Source organism: Rutilus rutilus, assembly GCF_951802725.1.
Source record: "Rutilus rutilus genome assembly, chromosome: 3".
Lineage (NCBI taxonomy): Eukaryota > Metazoa > Chordata > Actinopteri > Cypriniformes > Leuciscidae > Rutilus > Rutilus rutilus.
In genome coordinates this window covers 59,132,303-59,155,125 of record NC_140211.1, presented here as the reverse complement: position 1 = coordinate 59,155,125, position 22,823 = coordinate 59,132,303, and the positions used below count along the sequence as shown (strand labels likewise).

General features: G+C 39.4%; 1 protein-coding gene across 5 annotated transcripts in view; it reads left to right on the top strand.

Annotated features, from left to right (window-relative positions):
* The first annotated feature begins 3,216 nt into the window (after positions 1–3,216).
* The window catches only part of ank2b (ankyrin 2b, neuronal), a 106,503-nt gene continuing 86,896 nt past the window's right edge, over positions 3,217–22,823 (top strand). For all 5 annotated transcript variants that reach the window (XM_084405431.1, XM_084405428.1, XM_084405432.1 and 2 more), the window contains exons 1-2: positions 3,217–3,449; positions 21,351–21,452. In XM_084405431.1, the coding sequence (XP_084261557.1) occupies positions 3,321–3,449; positions 21,351–21,452 (231 nt within the window). In that variant the 5' untranslated portion in view covers positions 3,217–3,320. The remainder of the gene's footprint in view (positions 3,450–21,350; positions 21,453–22,823) is intronic.

Genomic DNA, 22,823 nt, shown 5'->3' with positions numbered 1-22,823 from the left:
TCCTAACCCTATAGTAAGGACATGTAGTTAATTATTATTACTCAGTACTTAAATGTATAATTACACTGTAACAATGACACCTTAAAATAAAGTGTAACCGTTTAGTTGTATTAAAGGGGAGATGTGTAACACGGGACACGTTTGCAATACCAATAGACTCACACATCATAACTGAGCTTTATCAAACAAATATAGAGGATTCAGGCGTAGTATATAAGGGGAAACACTAGCTGTAAAAGTTTATATTCATTTACTCGTTGCCATATTAACATTATGCAGATAAACTTGAAAAAGATATCACTGAACATTCATTTAACAATAGCCCAATTTTAGATGTTTATTTAGAACCTTACAAACAAAAAGAAGTGTATTAAAGTGTGTGCTATATATAAACTAGCTGTGAACATCAACATTGACTACTAAAGTACACTTAAAAGTCTACTTTTATGAACTAAAAAGTGGGCCAGTTTAGTCCCAAGAAATATTAAAATGGTGCACATACCGCCAGTGCACTGATATTATACATCAGTGTTGAGTTGTTTTTTAGTGTTAATAAAATGTTAAGAATTGTCTTTTATTGACAACATATTTTAGTTGATTTAGTATAGTTTTGGATTAACTCAGATGTGTTACAACGCCACAATTCACTTTTCTTGAATTATTTTCAAATAATATACACTGCATTAATAAAGCAACATATTTATACCAGACAGTGAAATTAATATGGAAAAAGATTCGCACGAACTAAAAATAAATAAATAAATAAATAAAGTGTCCTGCTCTCCTCTATTATAATAACAGTTAAAATTTTTGTTTTTAGAAAATTACAATAAATTCATGTACAAAATTCAAAATGACATATTAGTGTCACATCCCACCTTGATTGTGGGATAGGTTATACGTCGGGATATATTAGTGTTAATCATTAAAAAACGAGAAAAAAACCAACAGACCATAAAAACTGCTTATTATCATCATTAGAGGCTCAAGAACGCAGCGCTGAAACACAGTTGTAATTGATTGTCAAAGATCAGCATTCTTCCCCAGTAGTGACCAAACCGTAAGTCGTACTGACGTGAAACTTTGAGGGATTGTAGGAGTCGCCACTGTCTATAACGGCACCAAAGCTCGTCCCAATCGGCCTGACGGGGGCGCTACAGCGGCCAAAGGTATGAAATCACTCATAACTCCTAAAGCATTATTTGCAGACTCTCATATCATTGGAGTTTTTGGCGCAAGACGAACAAAACGCACGTCTCGGATTCGAAGGCCGGATTGCAAACTCGTTTTTTCACCCCATCGGAACTAAACCAGTGCAGAAAGATTTTCTGGACTGTGGTTGTCAATAATAATCGAAAACAAGTCTAAATTTCCATTCAAGTCTGTGTCGGGACACCAAAACGCTTGAAGTGGGCGTGGCCACTGTTCCTAAAACAGCTCTTTCCCTCCTGAGCAGAATGAGGTAACGTCACTGAACTCGGTACATCTGTGTTTGAGTCTGTGGTCTAGTGAAAAACAACGTGGTGATTGGCCACTTGGTGGTGCTATCAAATGTAAAAAACCCACAAAAACGACTATAGCTACGACGCAACAGTCAGTCCCATTGACTTGAAAACTGGCATGCGGTGTCTTTGTCCAAGGTGTCGGGATTGTCTTTGAGGAAATTCGCCTATCCGAAAAGCACGGCCCTAGAGGACTGTGAGAAATTCAAAAGAAGTTGGCCACCGGGGGGCGCCATCGTGTCTTTCATGCATGTAAATTATTATACATTACATGATTTTTCACACATGCACACGATATTCATGCCGTAAGCTAGATCCCCTCATTCTGAGCAACAGAGCAACCACCGCTGTCAATCAAATCGTTCATTAAATATTGGAGATTATTTGAAAAACTTACTTTGAGCAAACTAGCCTTAGCTTTAGCGCTCAATCTCGATAAAACCACAGCAGGACGATTCTCTGGACTCTCGAGGTCAATCATTTTTAGGAAAAGCTTGAACTTTGGCATTTGGATACGATTGCAAATCGTTTAGAAAGCGGGTGTGGCCGAGTGTATATAAATAATTCCTGAACGAAAACTTTGTGAAATTTGGTGAAAATATGCGACACGTGACTCTAAAGAAGCACGTAAACTTTTACGGAGATCGGAGAGATCGAGCCATAGGTGGCGCTATAACTGTTAAAAAGGTTTCAAAGACATAATATTTGTATGGTAAATCACATGAAATTACAGAAAATAGATGTGTGCAGGTTTGCTGTAAAACATGTAAAATCTTACAATTGCGCTTAAAAGCTTTAAAGCGCTGAAGCTTTTATTGTATAACAGAATTATTGTAGATGAATATGCTTGATCTCTGTCACTGGCTAGATATATTTAAAATAACGTTGTCACTTTTTACTGGTAACATCAGACATTTGGAATTATTGACCAATAATGAATTTATAATGAATTTAATTCAACATTATATATAGTAGTTTATTGTAATACTGACACTAAAACTCTGAAAACGTAAATTTTTTCTCACACAGTCATTTTTATTTTGGACGAATACACAATAAATATTGTCGCTATCCACGATACGCATTTTTATATTGTGATATACGTATATTCTTACACCCCTTGACATAACAGATACTTATGCATCTTCAGTAAAAAAAATTAATGCAGTTTTAATGATCTCTCTTAGTTTTAAAAGGTTGTTGAGTATAAATAATGAGTGTGTGTGTGTGTGTGTGTGTAACACTGTGAATCCGCCAGTATTCCCACACACACTCGGACTGCACCAGTGTAGAAGACCAGACAGAAACGTGTCTTTAATCTTTAATCTCCCCCTCCTGTTTCTCGCGCATGTCTGAGTCCGTTGGCTCGACAGTGAACAGTACAGTAGGAAACCAGTTAAACCACACCCTTCCATCATCTCCTCTCCTCAGAGATTCCCGAATAAGACACAGGATTGGTTAGGAAATCTACCGACTGATTGAGCTAAGCGGCTAACGTTAGCTGGAGGACGCGCGGGGGATGGTCTGTCCTACTTCCCTCTTCTGTTTACCTCTGATTATTTCATCCGAAGCTTATATACTTCCCCCACCCCTTCTCTCTCTCTCTCTCTCACACACACACACTCACACACACTCACACCTTAAATGTAGTTTCCCGGCGAGCGAGCGGGAGAAGGAGGAGGCTGCCTCGTCTCTTCAGTCGAAGCGTTCTCTCTCGTCTTCTCTGCGCACTTCCAGAGCTGTCACTGCGATATCACTGAAAGTCTCCGTTTCTTCATCGTTTCTGCCGATCGGGTCTGATATTACGGGACTGTTGCCATGGCGCACGCCGCAGCGAGCATCAAGAAGGCCCGGGGGGAGATGGAGCAGGCTCCCGACCTGAAAGCGCTGGAGAAAGCCCGCGAGAAGCGAAGGCGCTCGAGGGAAAGAGCCGAGCGCAAGCGAAAGGTAAAGCAGGCGTCGGCATTTCACATCTCACCTTAGAGGAGCACTGGCCTTCCTCCATCCTCTCATCCAGCATCCATCAACCATCCGCCAGCACTCGAGTCTCAGGACCTGAAGAGAAGGACAGAGGGATGCGCTCTTGGGTGTCCATTATGTAGAGCTTTTACAAACGCTTTAAATAGATTCAGTGTCGCCTCTTTATCCTTCCAGGGTGTGATGTTGCACCCAAACACAATGTCATTACCGTTCATATTGATTACTACTGTAGTTATATATAAATACTGGGTTGTTTTAACCCAACTTTGGGTCATTAACATTGTAATTTAAAAATGTAACCCAACGGCTGGGTTTGTCCATATTTGACCCAAAGTTGGGTTAAAACAACCCAGCATTTTTTAGAGTGAATCTGCACTGGTGTTTTATTGCACAGCATCCAGTAATATCAATCCCTGTGTGTATGGATTATGCGTTCGCATCTTTAAAATGCTCCTGTCATCCACCCAGTGTTGTGTTGTTGTGTAAGGCACCATATGTCTCCATGTCTGTGTCATAAAGAGAAATGAAGGACCTCCACACGGATGCACTCTTGATCATGTGCTTTATACGAACGCTTTAAATAGATCCAACGTCGCCTATAGCTTGTCTTTATGCACCTCAGGGTGTGATGTTACACCCAAACACAATGTCATTACCTTTTATTTTTATTAATACTGTAGTTACTCAAAAAACTGCTGGGTTGTTTTAACTTTGGGTCAGATATGGACAAACACAAACGTTGGGTTAAAAATGTAATTAAAAAATGTAACCCAACTGATGGGTTTGTCCATATTTGACCCAAAGTTGGGTTAAAACAACCCAGCATTATGTTTTGTGCACTGGCGTTCTATTATCCAGTAATAATCAATCGCTGTGTGTATGGATCTTTAAAATGCTCCTGTCATCCACCCAGTGTTGTGTGGTTGTGTAAGGCACCATATGTCTCCATGTCTGTGTCGTAAAGAGAAATGTGTGTGTCTCATGCTGTGTGAATATGGTAAAGCGCAGGGGTCACAGGCATCTTCATGTGTGAGTGTGTTCAACTCGCTCTATGAATAATCACTGGCCTCTTGTGTTATAAAACATGCCGTTTTAACAAAACCTAATGGGAAACGCTTATGTCCATAACTGCAGTGGTATATTTTATATAACATGACTGAAGTCCTTGAGATGTGTACTGTACAGGTGTTGATGAAATGCGTATGGCGATAGTAATCGGTCAAACTGCCTCATAAACACTTCAGGCCAGTTGTAAAAAGGATTAGTGGTGTTTTTCCGAAACTGCAATCAGCATAATCGATAATGCAGAAGCGTTTTACCTCACAGTGCTGAGGAACGGGAAACAGTGGGAAGCACTCTGTAAGTTTTGCTTTATGTTCTGCTGAGTGATCTGCAAACACAAATAATAACTCTTTATCTTAACAATAATGTCGCATCCATGAAGTCTGAACTTGTCCTGACCGATGAAATCTGCGGCGTATAAATGGCATTTGTTGCATAATATTGGGTTGGCTAAAAACATAATAAATGTCATAAAATTCAGATGTTTAAGAAAATTAACACAAAACGGTAAACTAATCAAATCTGTGCATATACTGAGTCGAGATTTGATTCAAAACCGAGTATTGATTTTTAATCGAATCGCGCGGTACTAAAAGATTCCCACTCACATTTGTTGCTGCACTTCAGTCCATGTTTCAAATATTTCTACTTTATTCGAGTGTTTTTATTTTGGGAAACATTTACTTCACTATATTCTAAAACATAATACTGTACTTTTTACTTCACCACATTTCATAAAAACACATCGTTCCTCGTTATATCAACTGAAGAAACTGCGAATCAAGAATCAATAGCGATGATTCAATGAACCCTTTTGAAGTGGTTCTTCCTGAATGATTCACTCGCGACTCGGACTCAGCAACTCACTGATTCAATGATCCGGTTACTTGATTTGCTTCGTCCGCCACTGATAAATGATCATGTGACTTTTAGCATCTTTATCGAGGCGCTGATGGTAAAACCCATTGATTTCAATGATGAATATTCGCCATATTGACGCTGAAGGTATGATAATTGTATTATAATTGAATCATCATGACATGATATTTGGGACAGTGAGGACACCAGCTGATCACTTTATGAATTGTCAGCCTGTCCACCTGTGACAAGTTTATATTAAACATTAATTTCTGAGTGATTTTGTTTTTTACTGACCGGTAAGATTCAAATGACTCTTTTTAGTATCCGATTTTATAATAATAAATCAGTTTAAATGTAAGCTGTGACTTTGATAATCTGGTTTATTTCTGATATTTTTGTTTTGGATAGTCGAAGCTCTAAATGTCCAGTTATTGATTTAGTTCCCATAACTGGTTAATGATAAATGTAATTTCATACGCTGCTGATGGTATTCGTCTCGAACTCAAACTGAAATATTAATAGTGTGGTTTTGAAATCCACAATTTGAAAGTTTGTGCGGTGGTTCAGGAGGAATGCATTTTTGATTGATTTCAAATTGATATTTCATTGATTGTTATTGATTTGAGCATACTGATTTCTAAGGATGTGTAGATGTTATTTATAATTTATGGGATGATGTAATGACATACTTCACTATTCGTCTTCTTTATTTGAGCAAATCATGCAAAATGATTGACCTACATAACATTGCAGAGGAGATTAGAACATTCATTTGTCTCTGTCCAGAGGTAATAAAGCGCATCTTCAGTTTAGACTTTCTGATGTACTGCAACATCAAGGACGTTCATGCATTGGTTTGGTGTTTTAATATGTGTTGCAGTGCAGATGTCTGAGTTGCTATGGAAACATAATCCCAGACAGTTTATTTGTTTGATTTCTTTGTACTTCTGTACCGTACTGTAGATGTGTTATAGAGAGAATCACTGCCATGTAGGCTATCTATGATGTTGTTGTGACATTTTAAACAACCATAATGATGTCAGGGCTATTAAATTCATATCTGTATGTCCATTTTATTAGCATAGAGTTTACACAGACACTGTTTATGTTCTGCCAAACAGTTAATGCCCTGATGCATTGTACACTAGCATGATATTAAGATAAAATATCACTTTAATATGGATAAATTATTGTTTATTCAACCCCCATCCCTCTTCCCTTGTTCAAGTAGAGACTCCTTGTTAAGGATTCATGCGATTACTTTATAAGCAATGAGACTTTTGAATTCTTCTTCTCCCAATAAAACGTGAAAAATCCCTTAGACTGACAGTGAAGGGGAACATAACCAGAATATCATAGAGATGTGAGAGTGGACAACCACCCAGAACACCCTAGCAACCATCTAGCAACGCCCTAGGAACCGCCCAGAACCAGCCTAGCAACCATGATAAATAAGAATACCTTAGCAACCCACAACAACTCCTTGCAATCACTCAAAACACCCCAGTACTGTGGCAATGAGTTTTGTACTGGCAAACTCTGAGAAAAAAAGTTGAGTTTAATGTGTTATGGTAAATTCAAGTGTAACTGGTCCTACTCACGCCCGCTCCGAGCGGATTGGAAACCAGTGTCACCGGCATGGGAAGTGGGCGTGTTTACAAAGACACTAAAAACCGCAACCTCTAGCGTCAGTCGCTAGTGCTCCTCTTGAGGCCTAAACCTCCCATCCGGGTCACGGCACCACTATGACTGGTCCTACTCACACCCGTTCCAAGCGGGATTCGAACTAGCGTCACCGGCATGGTAAGTGAGTGTGTTAACAAAGACGCTAAAAACCACAACTTCTAGCGTCCTCTTGAGGCCAGGGGAGTGAGGTTTACCATCACTCTTTACTATCTGGCCTCAGTTACACTCACCCCCTAAACCTCACTCCCATCAGGGTCATGGCTCCACATTTGATTGGTTCTTCTCACACCCGCTCCAAGTGGGATTCGAACCAGCGTCACCGGCATGGGAAGTGGGCATTCACCAAGATGCTAAAAACCGCAACCTCTAGCGTCTTGAAGCCTAAACCTCACTCCCATCCGGGTCACGGCACCAACGCGATTGGTTCTATTCGCATTCGAACCAGCGTCACCAGCTGAAGAGTTCTGGTGTGTCGGTTGTGTGCATAAAGTGGTCTTGTTCCCCCACAACAGGAGTGAGCAGCTCTTTTTCAAGTGATGTACCCCCCCCCCCCCCCCCCCCCGCGCTCCCTCTGCCATATGGTTTACTACAGATTAATGGAGTTTGTTATCTGTCTACCAAAAGATTATGTCCTCTAATTTGGATGTAGCAAGAGGAACATTGAAATAAAATCCTCTCAGTACAGGAACAAGATGTTTGCTTATAGTGGAGAGGCGTAGTGCATGAGAAAGGGAGGCGCTGTGTGTAATTTGTGGCTTTGGTGTCATTTTTATCAAAGTTTTATGATTCTTAATGCAAAACTGCTATACTTAATCAAATTTTGAGATATAAGTCTTCTTAATAGACATTTAAACTGTCAAACAATGATGAAGTAAAGACAGTAGAGGGTAAAGAGATTCTTGTAAAGATTATGAAGTTGTATATTATATGGAATAACATTAATAAAAAAGCCCTGCGATGGACCTCCCGCGACCCTAGAGAGGATGCGCAGAAATAACAAAAAATGCATTATAAGTATTCCACACGACTCGTGCTGCGTCGTAATTCATACGGTAGCTTTATGTAAGGAACAGAAGGAGACTAAAGGTATTGTATTTTGACATCACGATTGTGGTACTAAAATAGCACTAAGTAGATGAGACCTCTGAATGGGCTCTTTGTTAAAGCCATGCTAAAATATTTAATTGAATGAGAAATATTTGAGCCAAAACAGTTATTGTGTCGTGAAGAGAAGGTCTTTTGTTCGAGTTTATTAAATGACAGCTCATGAGAGAACAAGGGCGTTTGCCTCTGTGTTAAACATCACACACACACACACACACACACACACACACACACACACACACACACACACACACACACACACACACACACACACATACACACACACACACACACACACACACACACACACACACACACGCTGCAAGAAACGACAACTCAAAGGACAAGGAAAGGAATGACAAATGAATTGTATTATTGATCATGAAGGTTAAATCAATACATTCATCAATACACACATAATTGCTCGGGGAATTCTTGATAACAATTCTTAACATGACACTAACAAGCACGTATCATTACAGCACAACTGTCAGTGTGATGTTACACAACTTTTTTCCACAAAACTTCTATAAAAAGTCATTAATACTGAGTAACTTACAGTACACTGCAAAAAAAAATGCTTTTCTTACTCAGTATTTTTGTCTTGTTTCCAGTCCAAATATCAAAAAATTCTTAAATCAAGATGCATTTACTAAAGTAGTAAAATGCCATAAGATGTTATGTCTTGTTTTCTAGGGAAAACCTTGCTTTCTTGTTTTAAAACAAGCAAAATGATCTGCCAACAGTGTAAGAAAAAGAATCTTTTTAAGTGTATTTTTCTCACATCTTTGGCAGATATTTTTTCTTGTTTTAAGCAAAAACTTTTTTTTTCCACAGAAAACTAGACATAATATCTAATGGCATTTTACTACTTTAGTAAATGCATCTTGATTTAAGGATTTTTAGATATTTGGACTGGAAAGTAAGAAAGGCATTTTTTGCAGTGTAATGTCACCTAATAACCTTGAATGTACTCATTCTCATCTGACGTCACCAATACTCAAATCGCCATGTTTGCTCAATGCTCATTGGTTGGAGCCTCTTTTGTTGACATGATTGGTGGCCATTGGCGCACTGGGTTCTGGGAAGAAGCCCCTGTAATATCCCACCATGTCTCCCTGTTTGGGCCATGCCATCCTCCATGTTCCCACATCCCAATCATTCCTCCACTGACATGCATGCGTAGCCGGCCTGACGGGTGTAAAAATAGCCGGGGCTCAAATTATCAGTGAAGGAGAAGCGTTAGCACCACCAAGGAGTTCGCTGCACTGGTTCTGGACTGGTTTTCCTGATAACCTTTCAGGATAGTGTGGTGCTTCAGTGTTGGGCCCAGAAATGGGAACCCAAAGGATTAGTCTTATTTGATCGTTTCAGGATTTCTTTGTATATCTGCCATGGGCAATGCAGCGATGCGTAAGGTACACAGAGTCGAAGATCCTGCACTAGATGATGTTCCTCCAAACTTTCAACCAGGTCAGAGCGAAAGCTTGGACTCGCTGGTAAGATTTCATATTTTTGGATACGCAGTTTGGTCTCTTGCGTCGTTCAGTGATGGAGCTTTTTGCAAAGTGTTTCTGCTGCATTATGAGCAGACGTGAAGTTTGTTGACTGACATTGATGTACATTATCCATTTCTCTCCAAAGCTGAATGTGACATTTCCCTGAAAGATTAGTCTCGGGTTTAAATAATCTACAGATCAATCAATTCTAAGGTAAACTATAAATCTTGGTTGGTTGTGTTTTTCAAGTGCACTGATACAGTGGATCATGAGATTTTTTTTTTTTTTTTAAATCCTGTCATAATTTAATAACCCTCAAGTTGTTCCAAACATGTATGAATTTCTTTCTTCTGCTGAACACTAAGGAAGATCTTTTGAAGAATGTCGGTAACCAGACAGAATATGGATCCCACTGGAAAGAAATACTATGGAAGTCAATGGTGTCTCAGATCTATTTGGTGACAAACATTATTGAAAATAACTGCATATAGCAAAGAAATTCATACATATTTGGAACAACGTGAGGGTTAGAAAATGTTGACAGAATTGTAATTTTTGGGTAAACTATCCCTTTAATATATATTAATAATATAAAAAAAATAGTAAATATAATAATATTTAATATATACATGGTTCCTACTTAAACAGTCAGGAATACTGTGTTGCACTGGATACGTAAATCTGTGATATGTCATGGCCTCATTATGTTTTATTATGCCATATGCTTTTTGCCATTATGTTGGACACACTGAAAAAAATGATTCGTTGAATTTAATAAAAAAAAAATTATCGTAAGTGGTTGCACACAATTGATTTTATAATTTGATTAATAATTTTTTTCAGTGCATATTTCTCTCTTCAGGCCTTATTCCTGAAACATGAGCATAAACAAATATGCGTAGATTACGCCTCATTTATAAAACATGATCAGAATGAATTTTGGTGTAAATCTTGTGTAAAGCTGTTCTGACGTTCATTTTTGGACTCATAAAAGTGTTCATATTTTCAAGGTATTTGCTGGTTGGGAAAAATAAGACACCTGCTCCCGACCATCTGTAAATGCCTATCAGAAAGTTATTTTTGGCAAACTGATGACGGCATTTTGATATCACTTTGTACCATAACAATATTTCTCACGTTCATTTGTACATATTGGTAATCTTTAATGTATTGTGGTTAAACTTATTTGGCTCGGTGTGTCCAACGGGTTTAACTCGAGCTCTGATGTAACTCCAGGGATTATAGTGGAAGATCTCGTGTGGACACGAGATCCTGAAGGAGGGATGCTGAAAGAGCAAGGCGAGCGGGAATTAGGGTGACCAGACGTCCCGAAAAACACCAATTCTCTGGTTCAGTTCTGTTTAGTTTAGTTTTGTTAAAGCTGCAGTCCGTAGCTTTTTTGGGTTAAAAATTATCCAAAATAAATGTTTGAGCAAGTACATCACCAGCCAGTGTTCAACACTGCCGTAGCTCGATTCAAAACGGTAAACTTGTAATAATATATTTCATTCCAGTGGTACTGGTGGATTTTCGACCATGCCTTTGCGTCATTACGTCACATCTGTCCACATAAAGTCACATCTGTACACATAAAGTCACATCTGTACACATAAAGAAGAGTCTCGGCTCGTAGGCTATGTTGAGTGTGAGGATGTTGGAGATTTAAAGCCTTTTCTCACAGCACTTGATATAATTAAAATCAATTTGATGGCGCATCCAGAAAGGTTCAAACGACAATCACCTGGAGATTCACCCGCTGTAAAACGTGAAAGACTTCGAACTTCGGAGAATAAAAGAGACTGCAGCCGGCCCGTGCGAAAACAAGGACAAATATCGGAAGAGCATTAAATGTAGTCACGCAATGCTGATGTTGTTAACATGAACAATTTGAGAATAAAGTATAATTTGCACGGTTTGATGTGATATGATGAGCAATCGTTAGATTTAATCGGCGCGATTTACTGCAATGCTTTTTCCCCTTAGTTGGTCAGAACAAAAGTGGATGTTACTCACTTGTTCAGATGACATTTTCCGGTGAAAACTCTTATGTTGGTCAAACTTCCCAAAAGTAGAATCTGTCAGTATCCACACCGGCGCGGTGATTGACAGCCGCACATTCTCCACAAAACATCAGATTGATCCGCGCTGTGCCGTGCCGAGGCATAACCCACGTAAAGCTGATAATTCCGTGAATAACTGCAATTGCAGATTTCGGACAGAGATGGCGACAAAGAGGAAAAACTACGGACTGCAGCTTGTTGTAATTTAAAAAAGTATGTCTGTGCATTGATGTCAGTTTTATATAAACTATTTCATAAACTACCAGTGAAGTCATCCACACTACAGTAATATCCAGAGGCGGACAGAGTACACAGCTTCATTACTTGAGTAAAAGTACTACAGTCAGATGTCTACTTAAGTAAAAGTACTGAAGTACTTGTTTTTGAAAGTACTTGAGTATCAAGAGTACATTTTCTAAATATTGCATTACTACTGCCACAGTGCTTACATTGGTAAACACAGCAAACACTTGAAGCGAAAACTATCATTAACTTGTTCAGAAAATTGAAATAGTCTGGCGGGGTGGGGCCACGGGTTGGCACATTCCCGGGATTGACCTGCTGCGTCTTCATCCATTGTTTCGTCCATGGTTTCGTCTCTTATCTAAATCTGACCATGGAGTTGACTTTGGCGGAAAGCTGAAGGTGATTGCTGATAGGCTGTCCCAATCAGTGGCGCCTGCACAATCCAGTCACGTTTGAGAGGGAAACATCAAATTGAGGGTTTCCGAGATTTTTCTTTTTTCCTTTTTTTTTTTTTTAGAAGAAGTAACGGGTACTCACGGTTATGGATAGAAATGTAGCGGAGCAAAGAGTACAATATTTGCCTCACAAATGTACTTGAGTAAAGTCATGAGTACTCCCCAAAAATGATACTCGAGTAAAGTACAGATCCCTCAAAATTGTACTCAAGTACTGTACTCCGTTACTGTCCGGCTCTGGTAATATCAGCGCAGTCGTTGTGCTTAGCAGACCACATGGATTTTTTGTTCTTTTTTTGTTGCAAGGTTTTAAAAAAGGCTGTTTCCATGGCAACTATAATCCTGGCATGACCTTTATATGAATGTGAGTGGGATTAAAATTGAAGCTGTCAAGTTACAGTAGATAAGTATGCTAGGTACACACTGACGACACACACGTGTGACAGTCAGCATGTTAAACTGAGGGTCAATTCTTAATTTCCATACTGTATGTTTTGTAATGTTATTTAGATATCGCAGAGCATCTTTCATGGAGCCTATTTTGTAGGCTGGCCAATTTTAGTTTGTTGTTTAATTTGTTGGACTATTAATATTTTGTGAGCACAGACCTTTGCATTTAAGTCATTCCCCGCAGCATTTTCACACCGTTCAGATGTCAGTCAGATGAGATACTGGAAACACTAAACCTCTGTTGCACTTGTTTGGCTGCATGTTGCACAATATTTTACAAAGCAATTAGTGTCAGTTATGGGGATCGAACAGCTATTGCTGAATCTGCTTCACCTCGTTCTATGTTTATGAGGTATTAATAGGAGAGTAGAGAGTGAGCCAGACAGAGATAGAAAGCAGAAGATGAATTGAGTCGTGCCCGCTGATTTAATCTTGTAGGAGAGTGGTCAGAACAGACGCGACACCCACAGAATTCCAGCAGAAAGACTTTACTTTACCCAAAGCTAAACGTTTAGGTTAACATTGATTTTGTTCAGTCACATATGAGGTCCACACTACTTAGATTTTTCTACAAAGGAAAATACAGAACCAAGACAATCCCATTTATATTTATATGCTGATGCTAATCAATAGCTGATGCTAATGGAAACTATATCACAGTGCCATTCTACAAGCTGAATGCCAATGGATCAGCCCATGCACAGACTGATATGAATATGATCTGACACCTGTTCAAACAGTGGAAACCAGGAGTCAAGTCTACGTCGATATTAAAACAAATCAGACACAAGTGTGTGAAGTTAACCCACGCTAGTCATTAGCAAGATAAACCACTTCTTTCGACCAATGCAACATCATTTGATTTATATCAGCGGCCACTAAAACAAGCAATGGCTGATCAGATTTGACCGAGCTCTATATGGAGGAGGACAGGGTGAGAATGACCGCAAACACCACCACTTGAGCACTAAATAAAACGGAAGAAACCATAGGTAGGTGACGCAACAAAACCTTCACTAGACCGGGAGCAAAATCCATAATGGAAATTTACAATCCTCTTAAAAGATGTCAAGGCCAACAACAAAACCATCTGAAAATCTGAGGCTGACTCCAGTGGTTTAAATGGAGGCCCTGTAAACCTTCTTGGACTGTATATGAGTAGATCACAAGTAGGGTTGGGCATCATTTTGATTTGAACGATTCCGATTCCGATTCTTCCTTTCGATTTCGGTTCTTTTCGATTCTCAATTCCGATTCTTTGAGTGTTGGAGTCAAAACATGTCACAGGCTCATTTCACAGAGATTTCACAAATTCTAATTTTTTTAATTAAAAATATTTCTATTTTATTTTATTTTGATTATTTTGATTCAATAATGAGTTTTAGTTTTAGTTTTGGGATCTGCAGCCCATGTGGGAGAATATTAAGAATGCCTCTGCACCAGACCAAAACACAGATTTATAATATTTATAAAATAATTTCAGTAACGTTATTGTTCACCACAATTAGCAATTTGGTCAAGCGCTTTGTTACACTACAATCACTTACCTGATTGTGACGAGGTAACGTTACTAACGTTGGTTAGTACTACTAACCCGGGCTTTTATAAGGTGAAATAAAGCCACACTTTTGAGCGCCGCTTACCGTGCTCCATGGCTGCAACAGAACAAGCGGGCGCGGCCAGCACTTCCGGAAATCCGGCGGCCACTATGGAAACCAAAACTTGCGCGTTTGGAACCGATGATCGGAATCGAAAACAAATTTTCTAAACAATTCCAATGGCATCGTTATTTTTTAAACGGTTCCAAGTTGGAACCGGTTCTCGATGCCCAACCCTAATCACAAGTGAGAACATGTGCATGAATTCAGATTCACTCCCACAAATACTGGCAACACAACACTTTTCTGAGGGTTAATTATCACTCCGTTGGAATCTGAAAGCCCTTTATAAACGTGTGGATTGTGAAGGCATTGACGCATGGAGTATGAATGAGAAGAATGTTGTTCAAGACACACAAGTCAGACAGAGTCAGAGAAACACAGTGGTACTGACAGAACAGAGTCTAAAGGACAGCAAGGGTAAAGGCAGATCTGCTTCTGCCCTCAGTTTCACTACCATTTAATCAGGAACGGCCCTCCAGGCCTGCCGGTCAGCGGATCCCAGTGTTCAGGGGAAGCCGGCCTGTCTCACTTGTCAACTACAGCATTGTTGAAAAGCCTTGACTGAGAAACAGGAGCACTCATGTGTAAGAGCTGTGTGTTTGGTGCTACAAAGCACCATATCCCTTGAAGAGATCACCTACACCTGCAGCACAACGATGGTTTGCAACGATCAATGACTTGTCAATCAAGGCCAAAGTCACCCAGCAGGGCTTAGATGGCAATGTAGGAGCCAAAGACGGAGAGAAATAAGCAGCAAGCGTCTCTTTAACTGCCTGAAACTGTGGAGAAGACAGATGCAGCCGGGTTAGTAATCCGTGCCAAAAAGGGTTGTTTCAAGGACCTTGAAATCTGGCCGGCTCATGCAAGTCCAGCTTTAACTTGTTCATGACACGTGAAACAACATGCTAGAGATTTCCTGACCGCTTGGGGAAGAGCGTCTGGGACGACCACCGGCAGTGACGAGACATAAGGAGATCAACAACGCTGAAGAGTTTTCCGGCTCGGACACAGATGGTCAACGGATACGCTGCACGTCATCCAGTGAGAGCAAGAGAGAAAGGGAAAAATCTGTTGGCTCGCTCTCCCATATCCTCGACATCAGATCCTCAGGACCCTAGCATGGTCTTCCTGAAGAAGAGAAATCTGAGGAGTGATGGCACGGGTCCTTTTGAGTCGCTGTGGTTCTGATACGCCATCAGTCAATGAACTGGCATGATTCTACACAGGCTTTAACCAATCGTCACACCTGGAGGGTGTTTCTATAGAGTCAGATACTGACGTAGCATCAAGTGAACCTATGAAAGGGAACCAGATCCATAGAGAGCAGAACCATATATCGCTGCAAAAACTAATTATTAAATGAGTATGTGTGTCTGTTTCACTGTGTGTTGATTGTGTTGCCTCTTAAAGTCCCCTTGTAGTCAGTAATCGTGTCCCTTAAAACTCATCTTTGATCACCAAAATGACATATTTAAATGTTTAAAATGCCTTAAAATATCTTGAGTGTAACTCTACACCTCATTAAGTATTCGCAGTTCAATGAATATGCAAATGAGCCCCGCCTCCACTCACTCACTCAGCTCAGAGATCCACTGGTTGACGATCACACGTTGATCTGATTGGTTACAAGGTAGTTTGTGACGTCAGAAACACCAGCGATTTCAAAGCGTGTGTTTGAGACTGTCTTTGGTTCACTGCAGTTTTAAGGAGGAAATACTCAGCAATGGTGTCGACTTATGAACTTACACATGGTGTGTCTTAAAGCGGATTAAAAACACCACATAGACACATAAACAACATTAAACGCTGGATTTTCACCACAGGGGGACTTTAACCTGCGAACTGTGACATTCCTGTCCTCCCTCGAGCTGTAAGTCAGCATGATTAATAAAGCACTGCAGAAACTGCTGCTCTACACAACTCTATTCTCATGACTTTGTTTTCTGCCCTTGAGAGCCGCAGAGAAACGATCAAATCAATTCTACAAGTCTGTATAAGATTTTATTTATGTAGGCCTTTATACAAGATATTTTTTTTAAAGAAGCCTTACAGAAAATAATTACATAAATTCCTGCATTTTATTTAGCATTTAGCAACTCCTAAAAGAAACTACCTAAACACATTTGTCTGTAAACCATAAGCGAGAAAGCCAAAAGCCACAGTGACCAGGAATGAAAACCTCCATAAGGTATTAGTAGAGGGAAAAACTCAAAACAAGTGTAAGTGTAGTATAAGTCGTCTATATGTTAGGTACACTTGTTGTACAAGTAGGTGACATACATTGTAATTACGTTGGTGAAATCACATTGCACTTGTACACATGGATATCTATCAAAACAAAACAACAGTGCTTCATTACATTCTCTCTCTGTAAGTACAGCTGAGTTTTTGTAAACTGAGTTGGATATTTTGATTCGCTCTTTCAGAAGACGCTCATTTTCGTCTTTCTGTGTTTTGAATGAATGTGTTTGTTCTGAAATCGCATGGTTTACAGTGTGTTGTGCTAAAAACAACATTTGTTTCAATCATTTACCAAAAAAATCCACATTTAAGTAGGTGTGATGTTATGTTAGTACAGAATTCATACATAAATGTCTTTATTCTTCTGTCTAGACTAGCAGAAGTCTAAGTCTTACCAAAGATAAACAAAGACGCTGCACTATTACTATGAATGGGAGAAAGTGCAACATAAAATAAGCCCCGCCTTCTAAATAAAAGAGCCAATCACCAATTGGTTAAGTCATTGCAATCTAGCTCTTTAACCAGTAACTAGTTAACCAGCCTTACCAGACAGATCATGCAGGTTACCTAGACTGGCCAGTTGAGATTTGTTAGTGAACTGCTTGTCTATAGTGGAAAACTAGTAGGATCGTGGGAATGTGGCTGAAATAGTAAATGATTTTAAAGGCATTATGTTCCTCGTCAGACAGGAAGGTTTGTTGTGTGGTTTCACAGAAGGGTCGATCTGCCGGTCTCCTTGGTTACTGGGCTGGGATGAGAATGTTTCTAGCGTTACTTGTCATGGGATACTGAATTATTCATAAATCCTTCACACAGAGCATGGATTAAAGCCAAGAAGCTCTCTGTGAATGAATGTTTGATGCTCTACAAGGCAAATAGTGATCCTTTGACTTGTGTCATTTGTTTGTTGGCTTATATGATGGTCGGGGTCGGCAAGTCTTCAATCGCATCTTTTCTTATGTTTAGTTTGGCGCACTTATCTCTCTAATGAGTAGGACTTTAATCTTTTCATTAATGCATTAAAGTTACAGGATTTAGTGGATGGATCACTGTTATACCTTGCACCTCTATCAGCAATATTTACCTTGTTAAAACCCCTCTAGCTGGTTTTAATGGTTTCAAGCTGGTCCAACATAGTCATGTATGGTCATTAGCTAGTCCAAGTTGGTTTAGGTGTTCGATTAGGGGGACCATCAGTCATTAGTGACCTGGATGAGCTTGATCAAGGAACTCCAGGTTGAGGACAAGTTAAGCTGACTGGAAACCATTGGTTGTGAGGTACTTTCAATAGATTTTAAAGGAATGATGCCAATTTGGAAATGTTAAAAAACTCAACTCAAACAAAAAAATCTTGCATTTACCGTAACCTGAATATCCAAGGATCAGCATTCTCCCCTAAAAGTGTGAGTTGTAGAGACTTCTAACTTTGAGGGATGGTTCAAGTTCAAGTTCCTTTATTTGTACCCGAAGGTAGATTTTGTTTGCAGTAGAGTCCTCATACACACATATGGAAAACAAAGGAGCACATATCATTCAACTTAAGACAGTAACAATTAGGGAATGGCAACAATTTAAAAAAATAAAATTAAAAACAAGTACAAAAGTTCTTACTGGTCCAGAGTAAATGAATACATACATAAAAGCAAAGTAAACACCTGTGCAAAATATAGCTATGACTTATTCCTCAGTGTAATGGCTGCAGGGACAAGACTTTTGTGTCTTTTTGTTCTACACCTGGGGATTATAAACCTACGCCCAGAGGGTAGAAGCTGAAACTCTGTGTGCAATGGATGGGAACTGTCGTTTAAGATTAAACCAGTTAACTGTTTTGTGTACAAGGTCTCCACATTAAGCTGTGGCTCACCAATCAGCCTGCTAGACCACTTTACTATTTGGTAAAACCCACCCCATCTATAACGTCACCAAGGCTCGCCCCAATCAAACCAAAACTAGTCCTTGGACATTCTGCCCATTGGAACCAAACCAGTGCATTGTCAATAATTATCGGGAATTGTCGAAATATCGATTCACGACCGCACCAAAACATGCAAAGTGTGCGTGGCCACTTTAACTAAAACCCTCTTGAATGGAATGATATAATTTCACCAAACTCTGTACACCTATTTATTGGCCGATTGGCCACTTGGTGGCGCTATAAAATAAGAAAAATAAAACAAAAATGGCTATAGCTACGCTGCGCAACAGTCAGTCCGATTGACTTGAAAACTGGCATGCAGTGTCTTTGTCCAAGGTGGCACAATAGTCTATGAGGACACTCGCCTATCTCGAAAAACACGGCTGCCATTGGCCAATACAGTTCGAGCGGCTGTCGGACAAGATTAACGGAGGCCGATCGGATCGAGACTCGCTGTGCCTGTTTGACTCACGGTTCTAGAAGGGTTTTTCATGGATTGTATATCATTGTATTTTCTCAAATTCCCATGACATTCACACCATTTGGTGCATCATCTGGGTATTTGAAGTGCCGTTTTTCTGTTTGGATCTTTCCGTAGTATAGCAGAGTATAGTACACATGTTTACAAATAGGGCTTGCCTACAGTCTTTTCCAGTGTTCGGACAAAAGGGACATTCTCATTTTAGAGACCATTCTATTGGATAAATATTTGTATACACCTCGCAATAAAGTTCATCAATGGCCCTGTTTACAGCTGGTATTAAGATACGTTCTGGTCATTTGGCTTTTTATAACTGTATCATATATCCATTTTAATATCTTTTATAACTGTTTTCATTTTCCTTGCTTTTATTTTTTGATTATTTTAATTCCTTTCTGTAAAGCACTTTGATTTGCCATAGTGTATGAAATGTGCTATATAAATAAACTTGCCTTGGTCAATCAGACCCCAAGTGGACGCCACTAAACACAGGTGTAAACGGGCTCTATTATGTTTTGAGCTTGTCCACTTTCCTCCACTTCCAGAGGGATTGATCTCGTAGTGTAGACGCTCGTGTGTTCAAACAGCCACTAAAGACGTCCCTCTCTGCGCCTACTGACCAAACACTTACACATTATGGGAAGTGCGCTAGACAGACGGGATTTAAACTTCAGCTGAAGATCAAAAACGCACCAATCACAGTGTTCTCTCTCCATTCCTGATTTCTAACACACACTCACAGCGTTCGACTGGTCTTGCGTCTGTCAGAGCAGAAACTAAAGCTGACGCTCTCCGTAGGTTTTTCCGTTGTCTCCGGTCATGTATATTGCGCAAGCTTATTTAGTCCATTAGATCAAAAGATCTGAAAAAAACATACATTTACCCGCCAATAGACCCTAATCTCGAAGAAATCAGGTCAGAAGTGGTAAAAGAGTCGGATTAAAACACCAGGTGTAAACGGGAATATGTCTCCCTCGTCCACTTGTGATCCGATCGACCAAAACACATCAGCTGTAAACAGGGCCAATGTCATCAATATTTTGGTCTTTATTTCTAGTAGATAAAAGCATTTAAAATATCTGCAAAAAGTTCATTAAATAGTCCAACTTTCAGTAGTGCTCTACATTTTTACATTCTACATTATTAACATACAGATAATAATAATAGCACTTAAATCTAAAATCCGCAAAGTTCAGCATTTGATTGATTTCATGGGATCTTTAAGCCTTTGATCAAACGAACCATGTGGTTAAAGATTATAAACGTATACACCCGCCTGAAAGCACTGGTGCATCAAGCAAACAACATTTCGTATATGAAGAGAAATCTCTCTGAGCACGCACCCAACTCTCCCGAGTGTTATCCCGAGAAACCTCCTCTATCCAGGGATCTGGGACCGGCTCAGTGTGAGACAGACAGAAGAGACTCTTCAGACACAAACATGTTACATCACTCTCAGATCTGACAGGAGAGACGTGTTATACCACATTTTGTATAGTATACAGTTACAGTTTCTGTATTAATCACAAAGCATCCTAATTTCCACACTCGCATTCAACTTTTTGTGCATTAGATTCCACCCCACTTCTTCAACGCCGTCGGTCCGGGAAGGATTTTTTCCATTCCATAGGGATTTAAAAAAAGTCATTATAAGCAATGAACCAAACAAACCCAGCTATGAGGAGAATCACAGCGTTACAAACTTTGATTTGAAGCAAGAAAGTATTTGAAAATCAGGTAGTAAACAGTGCAATAATCAGTATTCATTCTGAACACAGTGATATTCATTTTGAAGTATTATGATTTAGGATATATTCATTCTAATCTCACATATTTAGTATGAATAGTGTGCATATCACACACTTCTGTAACCATTTTTGCTTATAAACACACACACACACACACACACACACACACACTGTTCTTCACTCATCATCAGCGCTGTAAAGGATTTCTGCTGAGGTATTAATGGCGCACTGCAGTTTTATAGAGCTTGCAAAGTGTTTTTTCATCAGCCTGGTCTCAGCGTTGTGCCGTTCAGGCCTTGTTCATCTGTTCATCTGGAGCAGTATCAGTAAACTCTAGTCATGTAGAGATAAGCTGAACGATGGCCACCTGTACTGATGATGATGTTCTTCTTTCTCCAGTCGGACAGCAACACCAGTTTCCTTCGGGCCGCGAGAGCTGGGAATATCGACAAGGTTGTGGAGTTCCTGAAGACTGGAGTCGACATCAGCACTTGTAATCAGGTGCGTGTATGAGCTGTCAAAATCACACAGAAATGGGAACTGGTTTCCTACGGGAATTTCTAACACAGAGTAAAGGTCTAGTGTGGGAAAAGCATCATCATGATGTTCGGAGGGGATACTTGTTATTAAAGACCCTACAAGTTCAATCAAACCATCAAAATATAAGACAATATTTTAAATATGAAGGAAGAACAAAACACTAAACCTGGTGTTTATCTGATAAAGTTATTTGGCACAAACTAAAGCTACAGGTTTTATTTGTCTATGAAAAAGGAAAGCAAAGCAAACATAACCAGTTATTAATATTTCATTGGTTCTCTCTTGTTTTTGCATGTGTTCATCATCATTTCTGTGTATGACAGCCTGGACAAAACTTATGTCGCACAATTTGGCATGTTTCATTATCACAAATAAATAAATCGACTCCAAGCACAGCTACACAATATGATTGCTAAATTCTCATTTTAATAATTTTAATAAAGGGTGAAGATGTCAGTTTTCCCAGGCCGGACGCGACATCTGGACACTGCTATATCTGGCTGTAGTTCCTGGGGCTTTGTTTTTCATGTTGCAGTCATATTATAATATGATCAGTCATATTAAAGATATTATTTGTTATGTACAGCCATAAACACTAGCAGGGGAGTTCAAGACAATCCAGCAACAGATCGCTCAGTAACTACAATCTAAAATAATATTTCTCAAAGTTGCTTCTACATTTGATTTTACGTTTAATTTAATGTAATTATTTCTCAAATTATTTTCTCAAATATCAGTGTACTAGAGATTGTGTACTTACTTTGGCAAACCAGTGTTTCCAGACAAAGTGCTTCCACTGCAGTCGACTGGAGTTTTAAGAGGATTTTGTGTAGATTATTAGATTAAAAATACATTTTTAACCTTTTACAGATAGACCTCTAAATAGAACAAACACACAAAAACTGGGTCACTGTAACCATTCTCACAAACATTTTTTAAAGCAAAAATGTGTAATATATTGCGAGAGTGATTTGTTTGTACCACTTTATTTACAAAATATGAATCTCCAACGCTCGTTCACGAGTCACATGGGTTACTTTAATGATGTCTTTACTACCTTTCTGGGCCTTGAGAAAGTGGTAGTTGCGTAGCTTGTCAATGGAGGGACAGAAATATCTCATTTGTGTTCCGAAGATGAACGAAAGTCTTACGGGTTTGGAACGACATGAGATTACAATCTACCAATGATCATGCAGCAACTTATGCTGTTTTATCTTCCATGTTGTTGAACCAAATGTTGACTCTACACTATTTCATGCCTCTGGTTTCTCGGTGCTTCGTCACACACTCGTGTGTTTGCTGCTATTTCAGGAGCTCAGTTATCAAGTGCCT